Source organism: Ananas comosus, linkage group 20 (assembly GCF_001540865.1).
Source record: "Ananas comosus cultivar F153 linkage group 20, ASM154086v1, whole genome shotgun sequence".
Classification (NCBI taxonomy): Eukaryota; Viridiplantae; Streptophyta; class Magnoliopsida; order Poales; family Bromeliaceae; genus Ananas; species Ananas comosus.
The window spans coordinates 8614023-8637130 of record NC_033640.1 but is presented as its reverse complement, the minus strand read 5'-3'; the positions used below and the strand labels follow the sequence as shown (position 1 = coordinate 8637130).

The 23108-nt window shown below is 35.4% G+C and overlaps 3 protein-coding genes across 3 annotated transcripts; 2 read left to right on the top strand and 1 right to left on the bottom strand.

The window, feature by feature from the left end:
* On the top strand, positions 707-2191 carry LOC109725945 (transcription factor MYB36-like). The gene is made up of 3 exons (XM_020255353.1): positions 707-846; positions 1128-1257; positions 1351-2191. The coding sequence occupies exons 1-3, from the start codon at positions 711-713 to the stop codon at positions 2069-2071; spliced, it is 987 nt and encodes a 328-aa protein (XP_020110942.1). The 5' UTR covers positions 707-710; the 3' UTR covers positions 2072-2191.
* On the bottom strand, positions 5757-11447 carry LOC109725550 (la protein 1-like). The gene is made up of 10 exons (XM_020254788.1): positions 11279-11447; positions 11098-11176; positions 10865-11017; positions 10613-10752; positions 9824-9972; positions 8124-8204; positions 7694-8027; positions 6617-6764; positions 6289-6370; positions 5757-6183 (listed from the first exon to the last, which is right to left on the bottom strand). The coding sequence occupies exons 1-10, from the start codon at positions 11327-11329 to the stop codon at positions 6072-6074; spliced, it is 1329 nt and encodes a 442-aa protein (XP_020110377.1). The 5' UTR covers positions 11330-11447; the 3' UTR covers positions 5757-6071.
* Positions 19771-22001, top strand: LOC109725551 (zinc finger protein HD1-like). The gene is made up of 2 exons (XM_020254789.1): positions 19771-20655; positions 21570-22001. Exons 1-2 carry the CDS (start codon positions 19795-19797, stop codon positions 21870-21872), a joined length of 1164 nt encoding a protein of 387 aa, XP_020110378.1. The 5' UTR covers positions 19771-19794; the 3' UTR covers positions 21873-22001.

The window sequence follows — 23108 nt, the reverse complement described above, 5'->3', positions numbered from 1 at the left end:
CTTCTCGATAAATGTTTTGTGTATCCCGGGCTCGTGTTACCAGCACACTTCCCGAATCCGAACCCTGGATGCGGTTGATCGATGATAGCCGATTTAACAACCCCGAACGGAAGTTTGTTAGTTGGAAGACGTTCGCTGCTTGCCAGTTCTCTCCACCTATTTGATTTTCCCCTCTACTTTCCGAATGTTTTTCTTCACCTTGCAGATGTTCGTAATTATAGATTTTTTAAAGGACTCCTCTTAGATTCTCTCTCATTTGGTCTTCCAAATAGGAATATAATAATACCGAAACCTTCGCGGTTAATTAAGCCGTGATCTTGCTGTGTCATTGTGGTGAGACTTAATCACTCTTATTGTAACCATACCTTAGTGGACTTTGTCAATCTTAGATTTGAAATCTAATAAACAAATATATACAGTAGGAGAGACAACAAAGACTAGCAAAAGCATGCATTTAAATATTGTTGTAAAAGGTGGCACACAAAGGAATGATCCAAAAACCCTAACTCATTTCTTCTACAGCTTTGTAATATCATAGGTAGAGCATTAAATGAGCCTATCTTTCTCTTATCCTCCTATAAAGCTCCCTCACATCCTCCTCACCAATCTAAAAAAAGCCCATATATGCTCTACTGTTGATAGTTAAGGAGAGTAAAGGAGAGAGAAGAGAGAAGAGAGAAGAGCTAAGAAAGAAGAAAAGAGAGAGAGAGATGGGGAGGGCGCCATGTTGCGACAAAGCGAACGTGAAGAAGGGGCCGTGGTCGCCCGAGGAGGACGCGAAGCTCAAGGCTTATATTGAAGAACATGGGACTGGTGGAAATTGGATTGCACTGCCTCAGAAGATTGGTTAGTTAATTAGCTCTTAGCTCATGAAACCCCAATTCCACTTTTCTTTCTCTGGTCACATCTAATCTTGGATTAGGGTTTCTCTTAAGCTTTAAATACTTAGACCAATTAGAGAACATAGGGGGGTGTTGAGAGTTGAGATACCTAATTTATGCCTCTATTTAATCAAGAAATTAAACTAGTGATACATGGCGCGATCTACAATTTTATTCTTTTGCTTCTTTAAATCACCCTTGTTAATTAATTGAAAGTTTTCTACAATTTTTCGATGAATATTGCAGGGTTAAAGAGGTGTGGGAAGAGTTGCAGGTTGAGATGGTTGAACTATCTGAGGCCGAATATAAAGCATGGTGGTTTCTCCGAAGAAGAGGATCGAATTATATGTAGCCTCTACATAAGTATTGGGAGCAGGTAGATTATACAACTTCTTCAGATTCATTGCACTCTTTGCAGTTATTTGTTCAGTTATATAAATTGCTAACGAGAACTAAATTCTATGCGCAGGTGGTCGATAATTGCAGCACAATTACCAGGGCGAACCGACAATGATATCAAGAACTATTGGAATACAAGGCTGAAGAAGAAACTATTAGGAAAGCGAAGAGAATCGACGCACTCTCGAAGTCTCCCCGTTAACCAAGAACGCAGTGAGGAAGGTGTTACGGGGAACAACGAAGGGCCTTCGCAAACCCTAAGCGCATCGGCCCTCGAAAGAATGCAACTCCACATGAAGCTTCAAGGCCTATACAGCCCCTTCTCCTTCTACAACAATCCCGCACTGTGGCCACCAAAACTCGGTGCTACGAATGAGATCGCGACGAATCCAACGCAGCAGTTATCCAACTGCAATGCTTTTGTGTCAGCTAATCAAACTATGGCAGGAAACAAAGTCGAAATGCCTCGCGATATTAGTCCATACATGCAGGAACATGTTGACATCTCCAAACTAGGGTTCCCTACGAGCACCAACAACGTCAGCATCGATAACTCGAACTCGAACTTCTTGAGCACTCCCAATATCATAGGGCTCGAGGCCGAGCTACAAGACCTGTGGGACGTCGAGGAAGAGAGCTTAGAAGCGCAAGAGGAGCATAGAACGACGGAATTAGACTGTTTCGAAGAAGCAAACGGAAGTAAAGAGAGTATGAATTGGTGGGACAACATTAATGGCTCCGCTCTCCACTCCGATTCGATGCTTCAAGATGTTCTAGGGTATGACTTATAGCCATGCAAATGGAATTAGTTGAGAATTTTAAGCTTTGATAAAAGAGGTTCAATCTATGTCATAAAATGATGCTGTTGATATGTGAATAATAGTACAGTATGCTTGTTGCCAGTAGCTTAACTAAACTCTTGTGTTCAATTAAGCTTAATGGAACTCCTACTTCATCTCCTTCCATATGCAATAATTTCTGTGTTAATTAGTTTGTGCAACCTGGCATCTTACTATGGGATATGGAATATTAAAATGAAGAATCTCAGTTCTTGTTTCATTGTGGCTTGTTCCCTATGGCTGTTGTTTTGTTATGAGATTCCTTTTGAATCTGTTATACTACTGAACACAAAGAAACTACCATTTGGTCTTATTTCAATCTCACTTGCACATGTAGTTTTTATGAGATTAAATTAACTAATATTATCTTCCTGTGGAATGGATTAAAGAATTCAGTTGAGCAGCTTTATACTGTTGAGAAACAAGCTGGAGCTTCTTTTTTTTCCCTGATGCTGTGCTAGATCCTTACATGAATACATATAAATATAAAACATTATTATCTTGTTAAGTTCTGTGACATGTATTTATGATTGAGTTTTTCTTTACCATTAGAGTTGTTCTCTCTCATGATGATATCTGACTTAATTGATTTGATATAATAGATTTATTTTCTCTATGTACAGAGTGTTAAGATTATTTCTGAATCATTTCTATGCAAAGTAATCTTATAATATATAGTATGGTGTCAGAACCTTTTTATTTTTTAAAAAGCCTTGTGATTAACTTTATTTTCGAAATGCTATCAGAAGATGCTTGATGAATTTCCTGCAAGTGTTCTTGTTCTTGTTGTTTATTTATTTATTTTGGCCATTTGCTTGCTCCAAGTATAAATTCACTTTTTTAAAAAAATGCATGCATCAAAACTAAAAGGAATATAGTAGATATATACTAGGCCACCAGAAGTGCAAGGATAACCAACAATAGTCTCAAACCATTTACACATTGTACAAATAGAAGTTGAAAGAAAGAAAATAAAATGAGGAGATCACTTGATGGATTTTTCTATTTCCTCTCTATTATTATTGAGTACTAATAATTTGTTCCCAATAATATATTGTTAAACACTATGGCAATTATAAGATGTGCTCTTTGGTCTTAATGCCTCCTCTGCCCTCAAGCTTCCTATAACTAAACTACTAAATGTAACCGGTTTCCTCATGATATTGGATATATATATATAGAGTTGGATTGGACTACTATTAGTAGCAAAATCCCATTGTTGCTACCAGTTTTTTAGCCTTTGGATCAACTCTTTTCATCATTTCTAATCATTGGATTAAATACTATAATCCTGTGGAGACCACTCAACCCTAGGGGGACCACTCAACTCTAACCGACTAATATCATCCTAACCCTACAATTTTTCATCCAAGAGTTAAAAACTTGATAGCAAAAAGAGCGTTTTACTATTAATAGTATTCCAGCCTAATTCTATATATATATATATATAGAGAGAGAGAGAGAGAGAGAGAGAGAGCTAGGCTGGTATACTATCGGTAGCACGGAGGCCTCCGTGCTACCAAGTTGTTTTCAATGATGCGGCTTTCAAATCGACGATCAGCTCTGTTAGACTTGATCTACACTATTAAAAGTATTTGGAAATTAAATTTCATAATTTTTCGACATCATTTGGCTAGTGATCAAAAGGTTCTAAAATTAACAATTTTAATAATAGATATGATGCGTTTTTAAGTTCAACGGTGTAGAAGTATCCAAATTAGATGAAAATTTAATAAAAAATTCTACTTAACATCAATAGCAAGACCAATACTTCCGATTTGAAATTTGAATTCTTTATCACTATTTTTTATGAGATTTTCATTTTCAGCCGTTCATTTTTAGACTACTCGTTTGATTGGTAAATGATGCCGAAAAATTATGAAATTTAGTTTCCAAATACTTTCAATAGTGTAGATCAAGTCTAACGGAGCCGATCGTCGANTTTGACCTTGACTATTATAACCGATGATTACCTAATTATGCTCAATATAATTCCGAGCTTACGGAACAACTCTTTAAGCTTTTCTGCTTTTTTGGCTTCTTTAATGGCTATCACGTACTCCATCTCCTTCGTTGATAAGATTACAACACGCTGCAACGTGAACTTCCAACTTGTAGAGCGACTTACTAGTCCAAAGATGTAAAATATATATGCAATGAATCTTTTCTTGTTCGGATTTTGAGCGTGGTTGGAGTTCACAAATTCTCACTTTCAGTTGCTTTGAATTCTCTCCTGTATGGAATTTCAATTTGCCTCAACCACAAAATCCTATTTATGACCTCTCACTATCATTTACTTGGATTGAACATATATGGACGAACAATACTAATTGTCCGTGAAATATCATACATAATACACAAATCACAGCTAACCTAAGACAACAAATATATTGCATTATCTTATTTTTGTACGCTATATCTAAGAAAAAATTAAAATTATAGATTTAACCATGGCTCACTTTTAAATTTTTATTGGGCTTAGATAAGTTCATTTTGGAAGTGAGGTAAGCAAATTTGAGCCAAATTTCAATTAAAAAATTTGGTTTGGGATTCACCCTCACTACATCCTGAAACTGCAAGGTTTAATTGCGGGCGCCCCACGATTTCTGCCTAAATTTGGCAATTAAAAATAAAAATTGCACAATTAATCCAGGCAAAACTTAGGATAAGTTTGATATTAAGAATCAACCATTAGACAAAATGGATTTTGGAGAAAAATATATAAAACTATAGAACTATTTTTCCGTAGAAATGCAAAAAAAATATATCTTAGAACTATAAAACTGATTTATTGCGATACACACCAGCTACAATGCCAAACTGAGCCTGAGAACTATACAACTAAGGGCAGTATACAGTTCAATCACCCAAGTTTTAATTCACTAATCACGCATGCGTTCATTGTTCTTTCTACGTTTTAATTCACTAATCATGCCATATGTTGATTGTTCTTCCTACTATATTTTGGGGGAAAAATAAAAAAAAAACTTCAGCGAACAGTTTCCCAACGACGCCTCGTTGAGAAGCCACGATCACCTAACTTCTGCTCCATTTATGGTTTATTAATCATTTTCAAAGAGGTTTTGCTAAGAGTGTAAGGAACTTACCCAAACTACAACCCCTTTTAAATTGACTATTAAACTTCGCAAAAATTTAATTTTACTGCTCAACCTTTTAACCTTTCAATTCATTAAAATATTTGCTAATTTTATTTGAACTAGTAATGAAAATCAAACTTTCAGCAGCCTAAAATTAAGTTGCAGGTAAGCAAACAAAAAGATAGAGACCCGAAACTTCTGCGGCGGCCGAAACTCGGGCAAAACTTTTCCCAGTTTAGAAGCTTTCCCCTGCAGCATTAATAAGTTGTCGGAATAATCTGACGTGATTTAAAAGCGCAATGCAACTATTTTTAAAAAATTTCACTCAAACAACACTTCTATAGAAGCTCCAATCTAAGAATAATAGGCCGTCCATCGATCAAAAGCTACAGATATAAATTAAAACAGAAGGCAATACATAAACCCTGCCATCCCCCAAGAACTCCCACATAAAACAAATTTTCTAAGACAAATCCTACATCATGCAGAGGGAGATGATCATTGCAGTGCATCAGTGAAAACATACTCAAAAGTTGCTCTTGTGAGAAGCAGAAAAACACTGCATAATCCTCATTAAAGTCTTCATAGAACCTTTACGCAAACAAAATTTCATCAACAAATTCAACACCTTGGAGAACGAGAAAGGGTAATATAAATATATGAAGACCGAAACACATTCAAAATATATAGATCTTACTAAAGAGGACGACAAATCCTTTCCATAAATAGATGCTCTGCCTCCCCCCAAGAAAACCAACAGGACCGTAACTGCTCTATTTTAAGTTACAGTTTACCGATATTGATTTCATGCCAAAATAGTTTCATTATCCGATAAGCGTGGTGGATGGAAAACCTCACGCATTAACATCGACCTTCTGAGCTTTGTTAGGGCGCTTCTCTGCTGAATCTGCTTGCCGGCCACGCTTACCATCAAAATGTCTCCCACCTCTTGCGTTCTTTCCACCCCTGCAACATATAATTTACATTAGCTTCTTCTATAAGCTGTTATAAAAGCAAAGTAGCTATTCAGACAAGTCATTCCGAGTACGATTGGACTCAACAAATGCTTACCTCCCTCTGTAGCTTCTGTTTTCCTTATACCTCTTCTCTTGGTTGCCTCGTAGCAAGTTCCAATATTCTCTTTCCTCGTCACCTGAAACCCAAGACTAAATGAACTCAATTTGAACAAATAGAACCTCATGCATTTGATCAAGCAAACTTACTTTTCTTTTTTTGCTAATATGTTAGTTAGGATACTTCATTATTAACTATAGTACTATTACTACAAGTGTAATTATAGCTCTGTATTATTATTCGAGAAAGCAGTCATTGTCTCTTGATCAAGATTAATAAAGCAGCATCAAATTTGTGCCTAAATGATGAAGGAAAAAGAAATTACCAGTAAGGGCTTCTAAGGTAACAATATGATTCTTCACAAGTAAGCCACCTTCATTTTCAAGCACTGCGAATGCACGAGCATCTACAGCTGCTTTAGGATCATCAAACCGGATGTATCCCGAGTCTTCACCTATTTTGAAGTCAACGTACTTCACGAGAAAAATAAAATAAAGAAAATCTTATAATTAGACAGCAATATGACGGTAAAAGAATAATGATTCCGATACAGAACTGCGTTAGTGCTTTTAAAGCATGGTGTGGAAGAAATGGAAACATCTTCAAACATTATTTGCCGAAGAATCAACCATATATGAAGAATTATCTCAACAAAGAGCAACCCAAGAGAAGAGAAAAAGTATAACGACACGGGGAAAAGGCCTTCACGCAAAATAAAGAAACACAGTTTTTGAATTCTTTTTTCTTTTTGGAACCTTAGCTCACTTTCAGCTTTTAGAACTATACTGCACTCCAATAAACGACCATGCCGAGCAATTCTGAATGATCAATTAACAGTTCAGAATGATTGATGCATAGCTTCACAATAACCACACTTCACAACTGTGAATTGATTATTTAAAACTGTCCATCATGGCACAGTAACTGAGAGGTGGTTCTGTCGAATGAAAAGTTGGCTTGAGTTACAAAAGAGAAAGAAAAATATCCCATTTTTGCAAATGCACCAGCTAGCTTTTTTGCACTAAATTACATCCCCCCACCCCCTCCCTCCCTTCCGGCATTTTAATTGATGTCCTAGTTACCCCCTAGCATAAAAATTGTGTTGATTTCCACCGTACATTTTGTCTTAACTCACATAAGTACAAAATTTGAGATAATTATTGAATTCCACTGTAAAACGTTGTAGGAACAAAGTTTACAGATGGTATTAGTTGACCCATTTAGTAAAATTTGCCTCTGTTAACTCATTTTAGTGAAGTTTGCCAACTAAATTCAATAACTATCCCATACATTGTGGCATATTTGACACAGGATGAAGTGCAAAGTGAAAATTGATGCAATTTTGAGATTCTCGCTAAAAAGATCTAGAGAGAGGGAAAAAAAGAATTCCATCCAAAACTACCTTAACAGTTCCAAATTTCTCGAAGATTGCTTTTAGATCTTCTCTTGTAACAACGTCCTTCCCATCGCCACTCTCTTCAGTTGATCCCTTTGCAACATTGTTTTCGCGATCTTGTGCAGCTTCCTCAGTAGCCTTGCCTTCATTGTCACCCTCAACATCAGGTGATGATTTCTCGTTATTGTCAACACCTTCAGGAATCTTCTCTTCGCCTGCTTTATCTTTGGGGCCTTCCTCATTATCATTCACCTTCTCTTCAGCACTTTGTCCTTTCATATCATCAACCGACTTGCTCTTTACCTTGAAGTTAATAATCAGGCCTTTTGGATAGCTATCACTGGATAGGACACAGATCTACCAGTCAGTTTACTAATTCCCGTGAAAGGACGGTTGAAACTGTTCTCAACAGTTTGAAAAGAAGCTCAAATTTTACCTTCCATGTGGAGAATTTTTATTGGAGCGAGTTTTTTCAAATTCTGCTCTCTTTTTCTCTCTTTCAGCATCAAAATCCTTCCTGTATTACACAGATAATATCCAGAAGAAAATTTTAAAAGCACACTAAACAGAACTTCATTTCTACACAGATAAAAGCAAGAAATAATGTCAGTGACCTGTGATGGATGTCTGAGAAGCGGCAGGGCACAAAATATAATTTAATTTGACTACATTTGTAAGCACTTTCAATTAGACTTTAACCGACCCAAGTTAATGTTATCAATTATCAGAAGTTCAGAACATTGTCATATTGCATAAAGTTGAAAATATAGTTTTCCTTCATAACTGATTTGAAATTAGTCAATACTGTCTCAATATACCTACGAAGCGAAACAAATGAGAATGGAGCCGATCAAGTACTTGAGGTTTGTTACTAAGCACCATTATTATACCCTACAGCCCTAAGCCCTAACCCATCCACATGTGAATGCCAACACATCAACAACATAATAGGGTACCCAAAAGTGAGGGACCCAAAGCATTTCTCTTTCTGTAATGATTATCTCATGTATTTCCTTACTTTTAGGCTATTCATCTTATTAGACATTAGACAGTCATCTTAACAGAGACATGTATCATAACGCAAATGTCACCTTCAATTAAGCAAGAAAAATCAACAGAAAGAAGAAACTTCTTTTTTTAATATAAGAAAGATGAAACTAGTGGTTCTTGCACTCGATTATATGCTAAAATGACCCAATAAAGACGTTTTTTTTCTTGAACAATCAAACTGAACCACGGACCAAAGAATTGTGCTAAGAATAAAAAATTAACCACGCTCGACTACAGGAGACACATGTAACAACAGTTATCAGATACCTACAATACAAATGGCGTAGTTGTTTATTTAGCACAACGCAAGACGAGTTTAAATGTTAATAACAAAAATATATAGCACGAAATGATAGGGACAATATTTTGAAAACAAACTTGCCAGTTGAACCCAATCCCACAAATATCAAGTATATTTGTGGTCACGTGACATCTAAAAAGGGAAGATCATGTAAAAACTGTTTTGAACCGACATTTTTTGTTTTTTGGGTTTGAATCAGTCACATGGGATGAACTACATGACATTACACTGAAAATGGTTGCTTGTATTACAAGGTCAGTTCTCACTCCAAGTCTACCAAATTAACAAAGTATATCCAAAAAATGCATATAACCTTTGTTGATATAATTAACTGGAAGAAAGAGAGAACATCAAATGAAGAGTCAATTTAGCTTCAAGCTAGCTAACAGATTTAATTATCAGTTCACGTCATCATACAGAAGATAGGTGTCATGTTGAATACCTTAGCAAGGTACCTAACAACTGAACTTTCCCTGATATTTACCCATATTATTCCTATGTACAGCATAATATTAAAGAATATACCATTATGCAAATAATGCAATAGTCAGTAGGCCAACTTTTGGAAATTGAACAACATCTTATCCCACAGAAAAAAGGAAAAAAAAAAGAAAAGAAAAGCAAGGACAGATCAGTGGAGGCTGGGGGGAACCATATGATAAAGATTTTGAAATAATAAGTTAATGCATAAATATGAGAAGTATGGACTAAAATGTTGACCAAACAAGAAACATACAGTTACAATCTTCTGAAAAAAAAATCCATCAAGAAGATTTATAGATTACTTTGGTTTTATTTCAAGCTCTGCTCCTGCAAAAGATAATTTCTCCATCAAAACCTTTTTTGCATCCTCTTCTTCTGAAAACTCAATCAGAGCACTGCCACAGAAGTGCCTTTTGTCAGAAACATGGCGTGGTAGCCTTACACTATTAACCTGCAATTATTGATACAGCATTACAATCAATAGATATAAGAAATAAGCGCTCGCACTATAGGGCTCAGTGATCAGTGCAGTAACAATAGTCTAGAGGTTGCAATCTCAACAGTAACAATAGTCTAGAGGTTGCAATCTCAAAGTTGAAAATTTAAATACAGAGACCAGCCAATCGTCACAAAAATTTAATAAGTAAGAATTAGTATAATGGCTTCAGAACTGAAAAAAGGGGAACAGAAGAAAGACTCCTTCCTTCCGCTTTGCCAAAAAAGCACGGTCAGATCTATAACAATTTGATTAAAAGGAAAGTGTCGGGCCAAATTTTCTAGTCTAACAACCTTTTCATGCCAATCAAACTTTTCATGACGGTAATAAAAGAACTTCTGGCACAGGAAAAATGCATGCTCACAACCTGCTCATGATTTTTCGTGCACTAACCCTCAGAAACTACCATTGTTACAAATTCCAGATCAATAAATACAGTTTCTTGATAGCAATTGATTCATAATATCGATGCAGATAAGCTATTACTATACTCTGCTACCAAAATTGTCCATGCAAACTGAACTTAATATACCAGTCCCTAATTTAAAGTGGTAATCATGCGAACATTCTCGATTTTAATAGAAATAACAGGTACCTTCGCAAGCTTCGCAAAGAAAGACTCCACATCTTCCAGCTTAACATCATAAGGCAATGGGGCTGCTGCGATGGTCCTTGAATCTACTTGCTCTATGACCTCGTCAAGTTTTAATTCGGAACTTCTACCAACCCTCTTACCTACATTGATTTAAGAACAAAAATCTAATCACAAGAGAAGGTACCAGGTTTACAATAAACAAGGCACATCACTCATACAAATTATAGAGATTAAAGCATATAAAGAACTCACCATCCTCGGAAACCCGGAGAGAAGATGATTTCCTCAAGACCTCGGCCACCGCGAGCACCATCTCCTCCGGGACCTCATCAGGCTTCGTGGCGGCGTTCAAGCCGAGATGGGTCTTCATCCGAGAGAAGGAACATATCACCGCCAAGCTCACCACTGCAACAATCAGCGACACAGATAAACCCTAATTGCATCAAAACGAAGGCGAGAAAAGGGATCCTGGTTTGGGAAAATACACTCATCCTCGCTCTCCTCCACGGTTTTCTTCAAGAAATTGTCGCGCGGGAGATTGCTATCGCTGAAATAGAACTCCACCTACGAAAAATTACAGAAGAACTCAAAAAAAAAAAAAAAAACAAAGAAATCCATAAAAAAGCGAGCTTTTCCGAGGAAATTGGGGGAGAAAGGGGGAATCACCTGGCGGAGAACGTTCTTGGCCTTGGATTCGTCCAAGGAGACGGTCGCCATTAATGGAGGTGGATAAATTGGGGCCTTGGTTTAGGGTTTTCAGGCTAGGAGGGAGGGAGGGAGTGGGGGAGAGAGGGGGTTAGGGTTTAAGAAGGGAAGTGTTGGGGGAAAAAGTTCAGGGCACAAATTTTCGGTGCATGTTACAACGTGGGTCCAGTGGATGTGCCGCAGAGTCCACGTCTTTGGCCTTTTGCTATCCCTCTTTCACAAAAGTACTCTCAACTTATTCTTTTTCTCCACAAATTTTCCTAGTCCAACCTTTAGGTACCTATTGGTTCGGATACAGGTAAAAAATGACTAGTTCAAAAATAAATATAAATTAAGATATAAAGGATGATTAGATTAATTTTTATGAGCTTTTTATTTGGATACAGTTATAAAAATAGATGTTAATTGAATACAGCTTTCTTTAAATATATCGAATAATAAATATATTTTTATAAACTTTAATTTTTTATATTATTTTTATAAAAGTTATAATATTTTCAAAAAATATTTTTATTGTTAATTATAAATGAAATATTCAATCATGCTCAATGAATGAGTTAAACTGATATTTTTATCCCTCTTATATTATTTGTGGTGATAGAAATGAAAAAGATGACGATCAACATTTCTAGGAAAATATATTTTTGAATAGAAAATAAGAACTAGGCTATTATGCTATTAATAGCACTAAGTCATTAGTGCTACCAAGTTTTCGGCCGTTGGATTAAGAGATGTGCGGTTAGGATGATGTGAACCTCCTAGGATTGAGTGGGTGGTTGGTTGAATAATATGATATAACGGATGAAAATAATCAAAAGTGTAGATCTAACGGCGGAAAACTTGGTATAGTTCTTAAAGGAAAGGTGGAGCTAATCTGGGAATCGGTTGTGCTTCTAAGCTTTGCAATTTGCTGTCTATATCCATGCAAGAAAACCATCCTAAGGAACTTTCTTTCTTTGGTACAAAAATAGGATTGAAAATATTTTGCCCCGAAGGATGAAGTGGCCATTTTTGAATCGGCCTCCTCTAGTATATTTTGATTGTCACTTCTTCAGCATGTTTTTTGTTTTGATTCAAGATATTCTCTCAGCTAAAATTGGGAATGCTGTTGAACATAATGGCAGCCACTACTCAGCTGTTAAAGACGGTGGGATAGTTGGTTCTGTCTGTTTAGGAGGATGGCTTTGATTATGTAATAGCAGTAATGAAATACATTATGAATTTGCACTTTGTCTATTTACTTTATTTGGGCTTTGTGTTCCACAGGCCTGTGAATTTTCTAGTGAAGTACTTCATGCTGCTACAAAGGTATCAGAGAGTTCAACCGGTTGGCCTGAGGGTCCTCCAGGTTCAAGTCAGACTACTATAGTGCTGATAGTTCTTCAGCTTCTGAAGCATACTCAAAGATGTTCACAATATTTGTTCCTCTTCTCGTAGATGAGGACAATTTATTTTATTCTTCAGTCTGTTGCGTCTAACGCAGGCATACCATAGAACAGAAGTATGTTCACTGTTATTTTCATTGCAGAGCTCTTTCTTTGCGGTCTTCATGTGTTTTGAAGTCTGCACTTGCTCCGTCTGATTCGTTTGGCACCAACAAATCTGGGACTGATTGCACTGGAACAAATGTAGCTGCTTAGACTGGAAGTGATGTCAAGCACAGTAACATTCTTTCCTATGTTGTAAAGATAAATTTTGATACTATTCGCTTTCTTCTGCATTCTATGTACAAATTTGAAGTAATATCAATTTTTTGTGATTCTTCCCGCTGGTAATAATTCGAATGAATTGAAAATTCTAAATGAGTGTCTTCGAGAGTTGCTTGACGGAGTCCAGATTAGCTTTCTGGATTTGAATCATGTCGTGCCGTAAATGCCTAATGTGTTTGCTGGTGAAATCTGTACTAGCTTTGTTGCTTTTATTCTTTACATTTCTAAATCTGTAGTATATATATGCTATTAAGCTTCTTCATACGAAAGCATTATGCCTAAACGTTGGAGGCTGTTGATCTTAACAGTAAGGCCCTGTTTGGATGCATAGTTAAAAAACTCCATGGAATTTTTATTCCATGGTTTTGGTCTAAATGAAATACGGAATCCTGTAACTACAAAAAAATTCCACAGCTTTATTTTTAAGCTGTTTGGATACATATCATACAATTCCACTGGATTTATAACATTTAAATTTTTAAAATTTTAAAATTCAAAATTCAAAATTCAAAATTCAAAATTTAAAAATAAAATTTTAAAAATTAAAATTCAAAATTCAAAATATAAAATTAAAATTTAAAATTTAAAATTTAAAAATAAATCAGATTTTATGTTTTAAATTTGAAATTTGAAATTTGGAATTTGAAATTTAAAATTTGAAATTTGAAACTTTAAATTTTAAAATGTAAAGTATACCATTTAAACTTTAAATTTTGAAATTTAAAAAATCTATAATTAAAATTTTAAATTTTAAATTTAATAATTTATAAATTTGCATATTTATAAATTTAAAATTTAAAATTTAAGTTTAAATTTAAATTTTGAAATAAAAATTAAATTAAAATTAAAATTAAAAAATTTGAAATTTGAAATTTGAAATTTGAAAATTTGAATTTTGGAATTTTGAAATTTTGAACTTTTTGATTTAAAATTTGAAATTTGACTTTTTGAGGAATTTGGAGAAGTTGAAATTGTGAAATTTGGAAATCTTGAAATTTGAAATTTTGAAATTTGAAAGTGAAAGTTGAAAGTTGAAAGTTGAAGATTTGCAAATTTGAAATTTGAAATTTGAACTTTTTGAAATTTGAAATTTGAAATTTGAAAGTTGAAATTTGAAATTTGAAATTTGAAATTTGAACTTTTTGAAATTTAAAATTTGAAATTTGAAATTTGAAATCAAAATTAAAAATAAATTTTAAAATTTTAAAATTTGAAATTTAAAATTTTATGTTGAAATTTAAAATTTAGAAATTGATACATCTTTGGGAGCCAAAATGATGGAATTTTTTTCCTTTGGTTAAAGTGGATTATAAGTTTACTCCATTTTTTGGAGTATAGTATAACTATAGTCCAAAAATTACGTCATTTTTTTTTCTTCCAAACGCTTCATAGGATTATTTTCCTACCGGCGTAGCATAGTTTAACTATGCTACGTTTTTAGAGGTATCCAAACGGGGCCTAAAGCATTTTCATATGAAAGCTTTACGCCTAAATTATAAATGTGGTTGATACAGAACTAGACTCAAGAAGGGTTCAGTCGAGTAATCATTTATTTGTTTGGGTCAGTTTGGGGTTTTTTTTTTGGTTCTAATTTTCGTAATTATTTTGTTTGTTAATTTGTTTTTGTTGGTTTTAAAGATTTTTTTTAGAATTTATCATATGAAAATAAATCTCTAAAAAATTAGAAAAATAGTTTAGGATCTTATTCGAAGTCATGGTATTTGTTTTAGATTAGGATTATGTTTTGAAGGTTATAAGTATATCCTGAATAAAATTTGGATTTGTGTTTTCGCTGTTCCTCGATAGAGGTTCTTTTCTTTCTCTTTTTCTTGTCTCTTTTTCTCTATTTTTCTCTTATTCTTCTTCTAAATTTGCATTTTTGCTGTTATCGGCTTTTTCTTCAATTTTTTTGTAAGTTTTTAAATTACGAAATAGAAAAAAATTGTCGAAATCTTCTGGCTAGTGCCATATTATTTTTGATTTTCCTTTCTTTTTTTAATTACAAAAAATAATTTAAAAATTCATTATTTTTTATAAATTAAAAATAAAAATTAATTTAAATTTTTTAAAAAAGATTAAAATTTAGTTTTAAATTGATTTTGGACTCATAACTTGCAAGATAGATTAGGTTTTTTTTTTTCTAATTTATTCTGCATCAGTTTTCTTATCATAGCAAAGTTGATCAATAAAAAAATTTTCAAAATGATGACAAATGAAGAACTTTAGTTCAATATTTGAAGAATTTAAATTTTATACTAGCACATTTCGAAAAAATTAGAAACTAATTTGCAATCTCTTCGAGCCGCGAATGATTAACAATTTGCCAAAATCAAACAATTTCTTAAAAGTCTAATTCATCCTAAACCTCGACCGGACACGGGTTCTTTCCTAACATCCACAACTTCGGACCCAACTTTACCTTCTATTATATCTCAATCTATTCAAAATACTCTACTGCGAAATATGAATTCTATTTCTTTTACTTTTTCTTTCCAAACTGTTATGAGATTAAATAGTATTCCTTGTCGAATACAAATTAATCATCAGTTTTCTCATAATCTTATTTTCAAAAAATTCGCAGAAAAATTAAATCTTATTCTATGCCATTGTGTTTCTCCTTTTCTTACGTTTTATGATGGCATTGTTATCAAATCCAAATATATTAAATTCGGCATACTCACAATGGAAGATGAATACCAAAAGAAAACTGTACTCCTCATAGTTGATATTGAAAGATGTGAGATAATATTTGGCTGACCATAGCATAAATCAGAAAATGCTTTTCTAGAAGGGGAGGAAAATAAGTATCCAGGATCATGGCAGTTGGTATGCTATTTCTTTCAAGAGTTAAGAAGCCAATGTCGATGTAGCTATATCCAATCATGTTCGACTCTTCACCATCTTCGTCAATTCTACAAATTTTGGATCCATCTAAGCAGATTATGGAGATGGTGCTGACGAAGATTATTCGACATTTAGGCATTGGACTGCATCATTAGAATAGTTTGGTGCTATCAACTTCTTCTTATAATCATGTTGATCTCGAGCATGAGATCCTGCACAGCAGAAGCGAATGATGCAGAGAGTGAACGATGCAGAATTAAATTTAAAGATGGTTCAATTGAGTCATTTTTTATTTATTTAAGTAAATTTTTATAGTAGGATTGATTGAGTTGTTTAGCTTCTTAATTTTTTTTTTCCAATTTTTGTAATTATTCTGTTCATTAATTTATTTTTGTTAAGATTTTCTTAGGATTTATCATACGAAAATAAATCTCTAAAAATTAGGATATGGTTTAGATTTTTGTTTCTATAATCATGAGATTTGGTTTGGATTATAATTATGTAGGGAAAACTTCAAAAACCCCCCTGTGGTTTCGTAGTTTCTCACTTTGCCCCCCTGTGATTTAAAATATATCAAATTGCCCTCCTGTGGTTTCATTTTTATCTTTTCGATAGTTTTTTCGTTAATATTTCATTTCATTAAATTATATACAAAAAAACTTCAGATACCTATCTAGATTTATCAAATATTCACTTTTAGTACCCTTTAATTTTAACTTTATCACTGATTTACAAAAAAAAATAATGAAATTAATAAAAAAAAGAGAAAAAAGAAACCACAGTGGGGCAAATTGATACATTTTAAACCACAGGGAGGCAAAGTGAGAAACTACGAAACCACAGGGAGGTTTTTGAAGTTTTTTCATTATATTTTGAAGGTTATAAATATAGACCAAGCCTTGTAATTTGAGTGAAGAATTATGATGGAATAAAATTTGGGTTTATAAATGGTACTTAAAAGTTTTAAAACAAGAAAAAAAAAATCAAAAGTAGTACAGCTCTAGCTAGAAGATTCTGACATTTTTTTATTTTATAATTTTAAAATAAAAATTAAGAGAAAATCGAATAAAAAATCGATAACAGTAAAAAACAAATTTAGAAGGAGACAGAGAGAAATAGAGAAAAGGAGAAAAGAAGAAGAAAAGAAAGAGAAAATAGAACCTCTTGGAAAGAAGAATCTTACCTGTGGACATAGGAAGAGAAAAAAAATAACACGATCACAATCAAAATATAAACCTATTATTCTGTTCAGATTAGTTCACTAATTTTTTGAAGTATGTTACTGACTTGTAAAGAGAATTTGTTTCCTACAAAGTGCCATATTTAAACTTTTCGCATTGATATCATAAAGTACATGAGGTATGGGAGAAAATATTTAATGCAATTTATACGGATTTTTGTCACGTATTGGTGGATTACAAAATACAAATTGATTAAAAAAAAAATCGTATGTAAAAAAGATGCATTCTTATGTTTTAATCGGTGTCTGAACTTTTCTTTGGATAAAGAATAACCTTAATTTCAATATTTTATGTTTAATTTCTATTTACAATGAGCTATAGGAACAAAAATTATAATTCTGTTACTCTAAAGAAATTCCCTGACTCGGGCGCCATAAACCAAGAACTGGACGCTCTAATCTTCAGGCCTCCACTAACCAACAATTCGGACTCACATTCGGGTGCGGTATAGGGCGTCCTAATCCTGATCCGGCGAATTTCACCTACTCCCAGCCACGTGTCAACACGTTCGATAACTTTCAAGCCCAACTTTCGGGCGCCCTAAATTGGATCCGAATTGACTCACTCAGTAATACATATAAAATAGCGCTCAAGAACTGGGTGCCCTAAACCTAATTTGAGCACTCTAAACCTACCAGAACTTCAGTTTTGATTTATTTCGATGCTTTGTGTTCGTTTTCGCATCCACTTCGCGCCAAAACGATTTCGACTCGTCTCGACACTCTACAGAAGTGTCAACCAGCTTATCATACTACAGTCATTTCGCTAGTTAGGCACCAGGATTACTACATAAACTATAAGGAACTGTCTAAAGTTTTTCCAAATATAATGTATGCCACCCGATCTGATCTATAAATGCTCTCAAAAGTAATTATTTATCAAGATGTTGAAAGTTTTCAATTGAATTTATTTTGTTGGGTATGAAATATAAAAATATTAATTTTAATATATAATTCTTTTTCCATATAATATCAAACTAAAGGTTCTGAATTTGAAAGCCGCTAAGCTTCCATACTCATGTAATTTTCTTTCGTATAATTCAATTTTCTGTCTTTAGCACAGACATGCACAATGGAAAATGTAGGCTCTTTCAAGGGTTAATTTTTTGAGAAACACCAGTTTTACAAATTTTTTATAACTGCTTATAAATGTATAGTACATTTTCAAATTTATTTTTTTTTATATAAAATATTTTGAGATTGTAGATCATATTTGTTAATTTATCTGTTTTACATTAAAGGTACTTAGGTTTTAGTCTCGGAGATTCAATTTTATAAAATTGCTTCAAGTCTTCTAAAACAGACCTTGTTTGGTGATAATGCATTTTGGCATTCTTGTACCGCATCTTATATTTTTATGTAACCACCAACAAAACTTTCAATATATTTTTTCTAAAATTTTATTCTTCTGAATTGTTGATGCGCGGACGTTTATAATTTAGAGAGCTTTTAATTCTTTAAATGCACACAATGCACGCTACCCGCTTCATTTATTTCATTTAGAAACAAATTTAGCTTAAAATATGAATCAAATAGAATTCGAATTTGGGACCTCAGATACTAATTACCAAGTTCTTTGTCACTTGCTCTAGGAACGGTCGGTACAGTAACATTCTATTGATGGAAGTAATATTATGGATAAACTAAAATCCTGTTTAGAAGGCTCTTGGTCACCTAAAGATAGTCCCAAAAAGATATTTTTTTATTTAAAAAATATATATTCCGTCTATATAATTAGAAGACTTTCGTTTTTAGATTATGGAAAAGAAGTTCTTTTTATTTTCTAAATTTTTTTCATAAAATATTATGAAAAAAATATATTGTTCACAAAAATTTTCTTTTTTTTACTTCAAACAGTTTTTTATTATTTTTTGGAAAAGCAAAACACTCCAAATACTACCAGTCTACCATTCAAAAGGTAGTGTAGATCTTACAACTCACATTCTAACATTCACAAAAATTCAAATAATTTTTAATAAAAATAAAAAAATTGATGTGATAAATAGTGAATGGTAGTTTTTGAATGGAGAGAATGTAAGATGTATTTCCTACTTTGAAATTTACAATAGTGATGCAAATAGATCAGGATTAATGGAGCTTCCACAAAAATCCACCCCAAATGGGGCGGCAGGTGATCACTAAAAATATATAAAAAAAAGAAAATGTAATACACTCCGACTCCGCTCCGATTCGTCAAGTAAATGGAATGGGAGGGGAGACCTTTTGCTTCTTTTAATCTGTCATGATGTGTCAAAATTCACCAAAGATTTGTTTCCGTCCCGATTCACTTGGAATAGAATAATAAGTGGAAGCCACTCTGAATCCGTTCCAATCTGATAAGAAATGGAATGAGATGTAAGAAACGCCCCCAACGCCTATATGTCCTGTTTTCATTTCTAGTCTACCAATAACATTGCTCATGAGCAAAACTAGCAGAGAGCATAGACCGCGGTCCACGCGATAATTTCACACGGCGTTGCCGGGCAAAACCCCGAGTCCATGACAATTACGCGAAGCAAATCCCAGCGCCGTTCCCCCCTTACATGGCCGAGCGCGCTCCACGTGTCCCCTAAGGCCCACTCTCTATCCATCCCTCCCCAGCTTCCATCTCCACCCCTAACACCAAAATCAATCACAACCCCAATAATAACAACAACAACAACAACAAAAGAGAAAACTTAAGAATGGCGAGCGAAGGCGAGGAGAAGAGGGGGGCCGGCACGGCGGCCTACTGGGGCCTGTCCGCCAGGCCCTGCGACTCTTGCCGCGGCGCCGCGCCTGCAGTCTTGTACTGCCGCGTCGACGCTGCCTTCCTCTGCGGCGCCTGCGACTCGCGCATCCACGGCGGTGGTGGTGGCAACCCGAATACTAATTATAATAATACGAATAAGGAAATCACCCCACTGCAGCAGCACCAGCAGCGTGGGCGGCAGCGGCAGCAGCGCCCGCACGAGAGGGTGTGGCTGTGCGAGGTGTGCGAGCAGGCCCCCGCCAGCGTGACCTGCAAGGCGGACGCCGCGGCGCTCTGCGACGGCTGCGACGCCGACATCCACTCCGCCAACCCCCTCGCCCGCCGCCACCACCGCCTCCCCGTCGCCCCCTTCCTCGGCCCCCTCTCCGCCGCCCCCAAACCCTTCCCCTCCTCATCCTCCTCCTCCTCCGCCGCTGCTGCCGGTGGAATTATCCCCTTCGAAGAAGAAGAAGAGCACGAGCACGGGCACGGGCACGCGAAGGAGGAGGAGGAAGGAGAGGAGGAAGTAGAAGAGACGGAGGCGGAGGCGGCGTCGTGGCTGCTTCCGGAGCCAACTGCGAAGGAGGCGCTGCTGCCGGCCGACATGGTGGGGGCGGTCGCCGGGGAGGACTTGTTCTTCGCAGACTATCCGTATCTTGATCTGAATTATGCCGTGCCGCCGCCGCCGCAGCCGCCGATCCTCGCAGCAGACAGCGGCTTTCAGGATGCCGTTACGGATCTCGGCGCCGCCACCGCAGCCGCCGGATCCAAGCACTCCTACGGCGCCTATCCGGATCACTCCCTAAATCACAGTGTAATTATCTTAACCCCTTTTGCTTAAAGTAGTAAAATATCGTTCCCCAACAGCAATATACATAAATATTTATGAAAAATAAAGTAAAATGTAAATTTTCTACAATGTAAAATACGCGGCATCGATCGGACACGATCACCTCAAAAGATTCATGTTACTTGTATTCTCATTTAATTTTGAGTATGAATTTTCTACAATTTAAAACAAAACAGTAGGCACCGATTGGACACCATTTTCATATAAAAAAAAGGGGATGATTCTGATGCATACTGTAGATCTGTTGTCGTATTAAATAAGCCTATTGGTTACGTCAAAAAAAATTTTCGAGAAAGATGTTGTTTTATTATCAAATTAAAAAATCATCAAAAATGACAAAGAACTACACAGTAGATGGACATGATCGTAAAATTTCATCGGTAACATCAAGAGCTTTTGTATTTTCATCTCTTCTAACATAGAAGATAATAATATTTGAATACAACTGCAATAAATTCCTACACTAATTACTTTAAACAACCGAGGCTCAATTTAATAGTTTGTTAAAAATCTCATTACAGGCATTGCTATAAATAGCATTACTAAAAATTGACCATGAACTAACAATTTGAAAAAAATAGTACATAATATTCCTTCATCAGTCGAGCCGGCAATTATTGGTACATCAAATTAGATTGATACATCTGAGCCGTCCATATTTTGAGGCCACTATCATTTCTCTAGTTCTCTAGTTCAAGTCGGCATTTTGAACGAACAAAAATTCGAGTTCAAATATGAAAAGAATATTAAACATAAACAAAAACTGTTAATGTTCTCTAGTAATTTAAGCTTTTAAAGAATAACTGAGCGCTAGCGAGGTAGTTCACAGCTTTATTGTTGATTTTGTTGATCTTCGGGGCAATTGTATGGATTTGTAGATGTCGTCATCGGAGGCAGCGGTGGTGCCGGATGCGACAGCGCAGGGGAAGGACCGGACGGTGCAGATGGATCGGGAGGCGAGGGTGATGCGGTACCGAGAGAAGCGGAAGAATCGGCGATTCGAGAAGACGATACGGTACGCATCGAGAAAGGCATATGCAGAGACGCGGCCGCGCATTAAGGGGAGGTTCGCAAAGCGGGCGGAGGTCGAGGCCGAGGTCGGGAAGATCTACTCCTCGGCCGCCGCCGCTGTCGCCGCCCTCATGGCGGACTCCGACTATGGCGTTGTACCATCATTCTAAGATACATAGATATGTATATAATCAACATTCTTATTTCTCTTCCGCTCTTCGGCTTGTGACGAGTTCAGCTCAATGAAGTACACACGAACAAACTATTTCATGAAGGCTTTATTCAAACCATGCATCTCACTTTTTTTATGTCACCATTATTTCTGTAGCAAATTTGATATAGAAATAGCAAAAAAATTTTGCGAATTAGTTTGTTAGTCCACACTTCGCTGAGCTGAACTCACTCGTAGAAAATAAAAATGTGCCGAGAACGCTCAAGTATAGGCATTTTGAAATGGGCCTCTCAGCTTTATATATATTTAATCAACTCTTGCTCAACTTCCAATCTAGTTAATTAGCTACCAGTTATTAACTATATATGTTAATTTTGTTTGCTGAAAAATAATTAAAGTCATTGAATTTAATAAAATTAACTGTTAGTTCAATTAGCTGAAATCACTTTATTTAAAAAAATGAAAATGTTAAAAAAGTGTTAATAAAAAAGAATGAAGTTGGAAGGACTATTTCGTACTGGACTATAAGTGAGGGGGTCTTCATACATTAATTTTTACCATATGTAGCATTAATATATCATCATGTTGTAATTTCTCTGCCCTTTTTATTGTAATATATATATCATATGTAAATTATTGCTATTGCAAAAAGTTTTTATTTAAAACAAAGAGGGTAATGACTTTTTGGTATATATCTAGTTTGTGTCCCCATTGGTTAATTGGTCTAAATTGTTTTAAGGCCATTTTGCATAATTCACTAGTCTTGAAATTTTGCAAAAATAAACTGGCTTTTTAGATTTTACAGATTTAGTTTGAATTTTCAAACAAATTGACCAAAATATTTTTATTCTTTTTTTTCTCTCCTTTTTCTCTCTCGTTCTTTTTTTTTTTCTCTCAAATCCTCCTCCACTGTCTCTACGCCGCGACAGTAACGAAAGCAGCGCCGTCTCCTCTTCCTCCGCCTTCGTCTGTGCAGCCACCGACGCCAGCACCGAAGGAGAATAACTCAAGCGAGTACGGATGAGAGCAGAGCGGATAGAGACAATAAGATCGTGGCCGAAGCAATGCTCACTGTTGCTCGTGAGGGTGAGGACGAAGACACGACCGCGCTTCTTCAAGGAGTGCTACCGGCGAGGGCGATGGCTGTGGTAGAGAGCGAGGGAGTGATTGCGATAGCGAAAAAAAATGCAGATGGTAGAAAAAAAAAATAAAAAAATAAAAAATAAAAAAAAGT

Coding starts and splice junctions, on each gene's coding strand:
- LOC109725945 (XM_020255353.1), top strand. CDS start 711: ATGGGGAGGGCGCCATGTTGCGACAAAGCGAACGTGAAGAAGGGGCCG. Junction 847..1,127: donor TGCACTGCCTCAGAAGATTG/GTTAGTTAATTA, acceptor TGAATATTGCAG/GGTTAAAGAGGTGTGGGAAG. Junction 1,258..1,350: donor TACATAAGTATTGGGAGCAG/GTAGATTATACA, acceptor TTCTATGCGCAG/GTGGTCGATAATTGCAGCAC.
- LOC109725550 (XM_020254788.1), bottom strand. CDS start 11,329: ATGGCGACCGTCTCCTTGGACGAATCCAAGGCCAAGAACGTTCTCCGC. Junction 11,018..11,097: donor GGAGGAGAGCGAGGATGAGT/GTATTTTCCCAA, acceptor TGATTGTTGCAG/TGGTGAGCTTGGCGGTGATA. Junction 9,973..10,612: donor TCTTTGCGAAGCTTGCGAAG/GTACCTGTTATT, acceptor CAATAATTGCAG/GTTAATAGTGTAAGGCTACC.
- LOC109725551 (XM_020254789.1), top strand. CDS start 19,795: ATGGCGAGCGAAGGCGAGGAGAAGAGGGGGGCCGGCACGGCGGCCTAC. Junction 20,656..21,569: donor ATCACTCCCTAAATCACAGT/GTAATTATCTTA, acceptor ATGGATTTGTAG/ATGTCGTCATCGGAGGCAGC.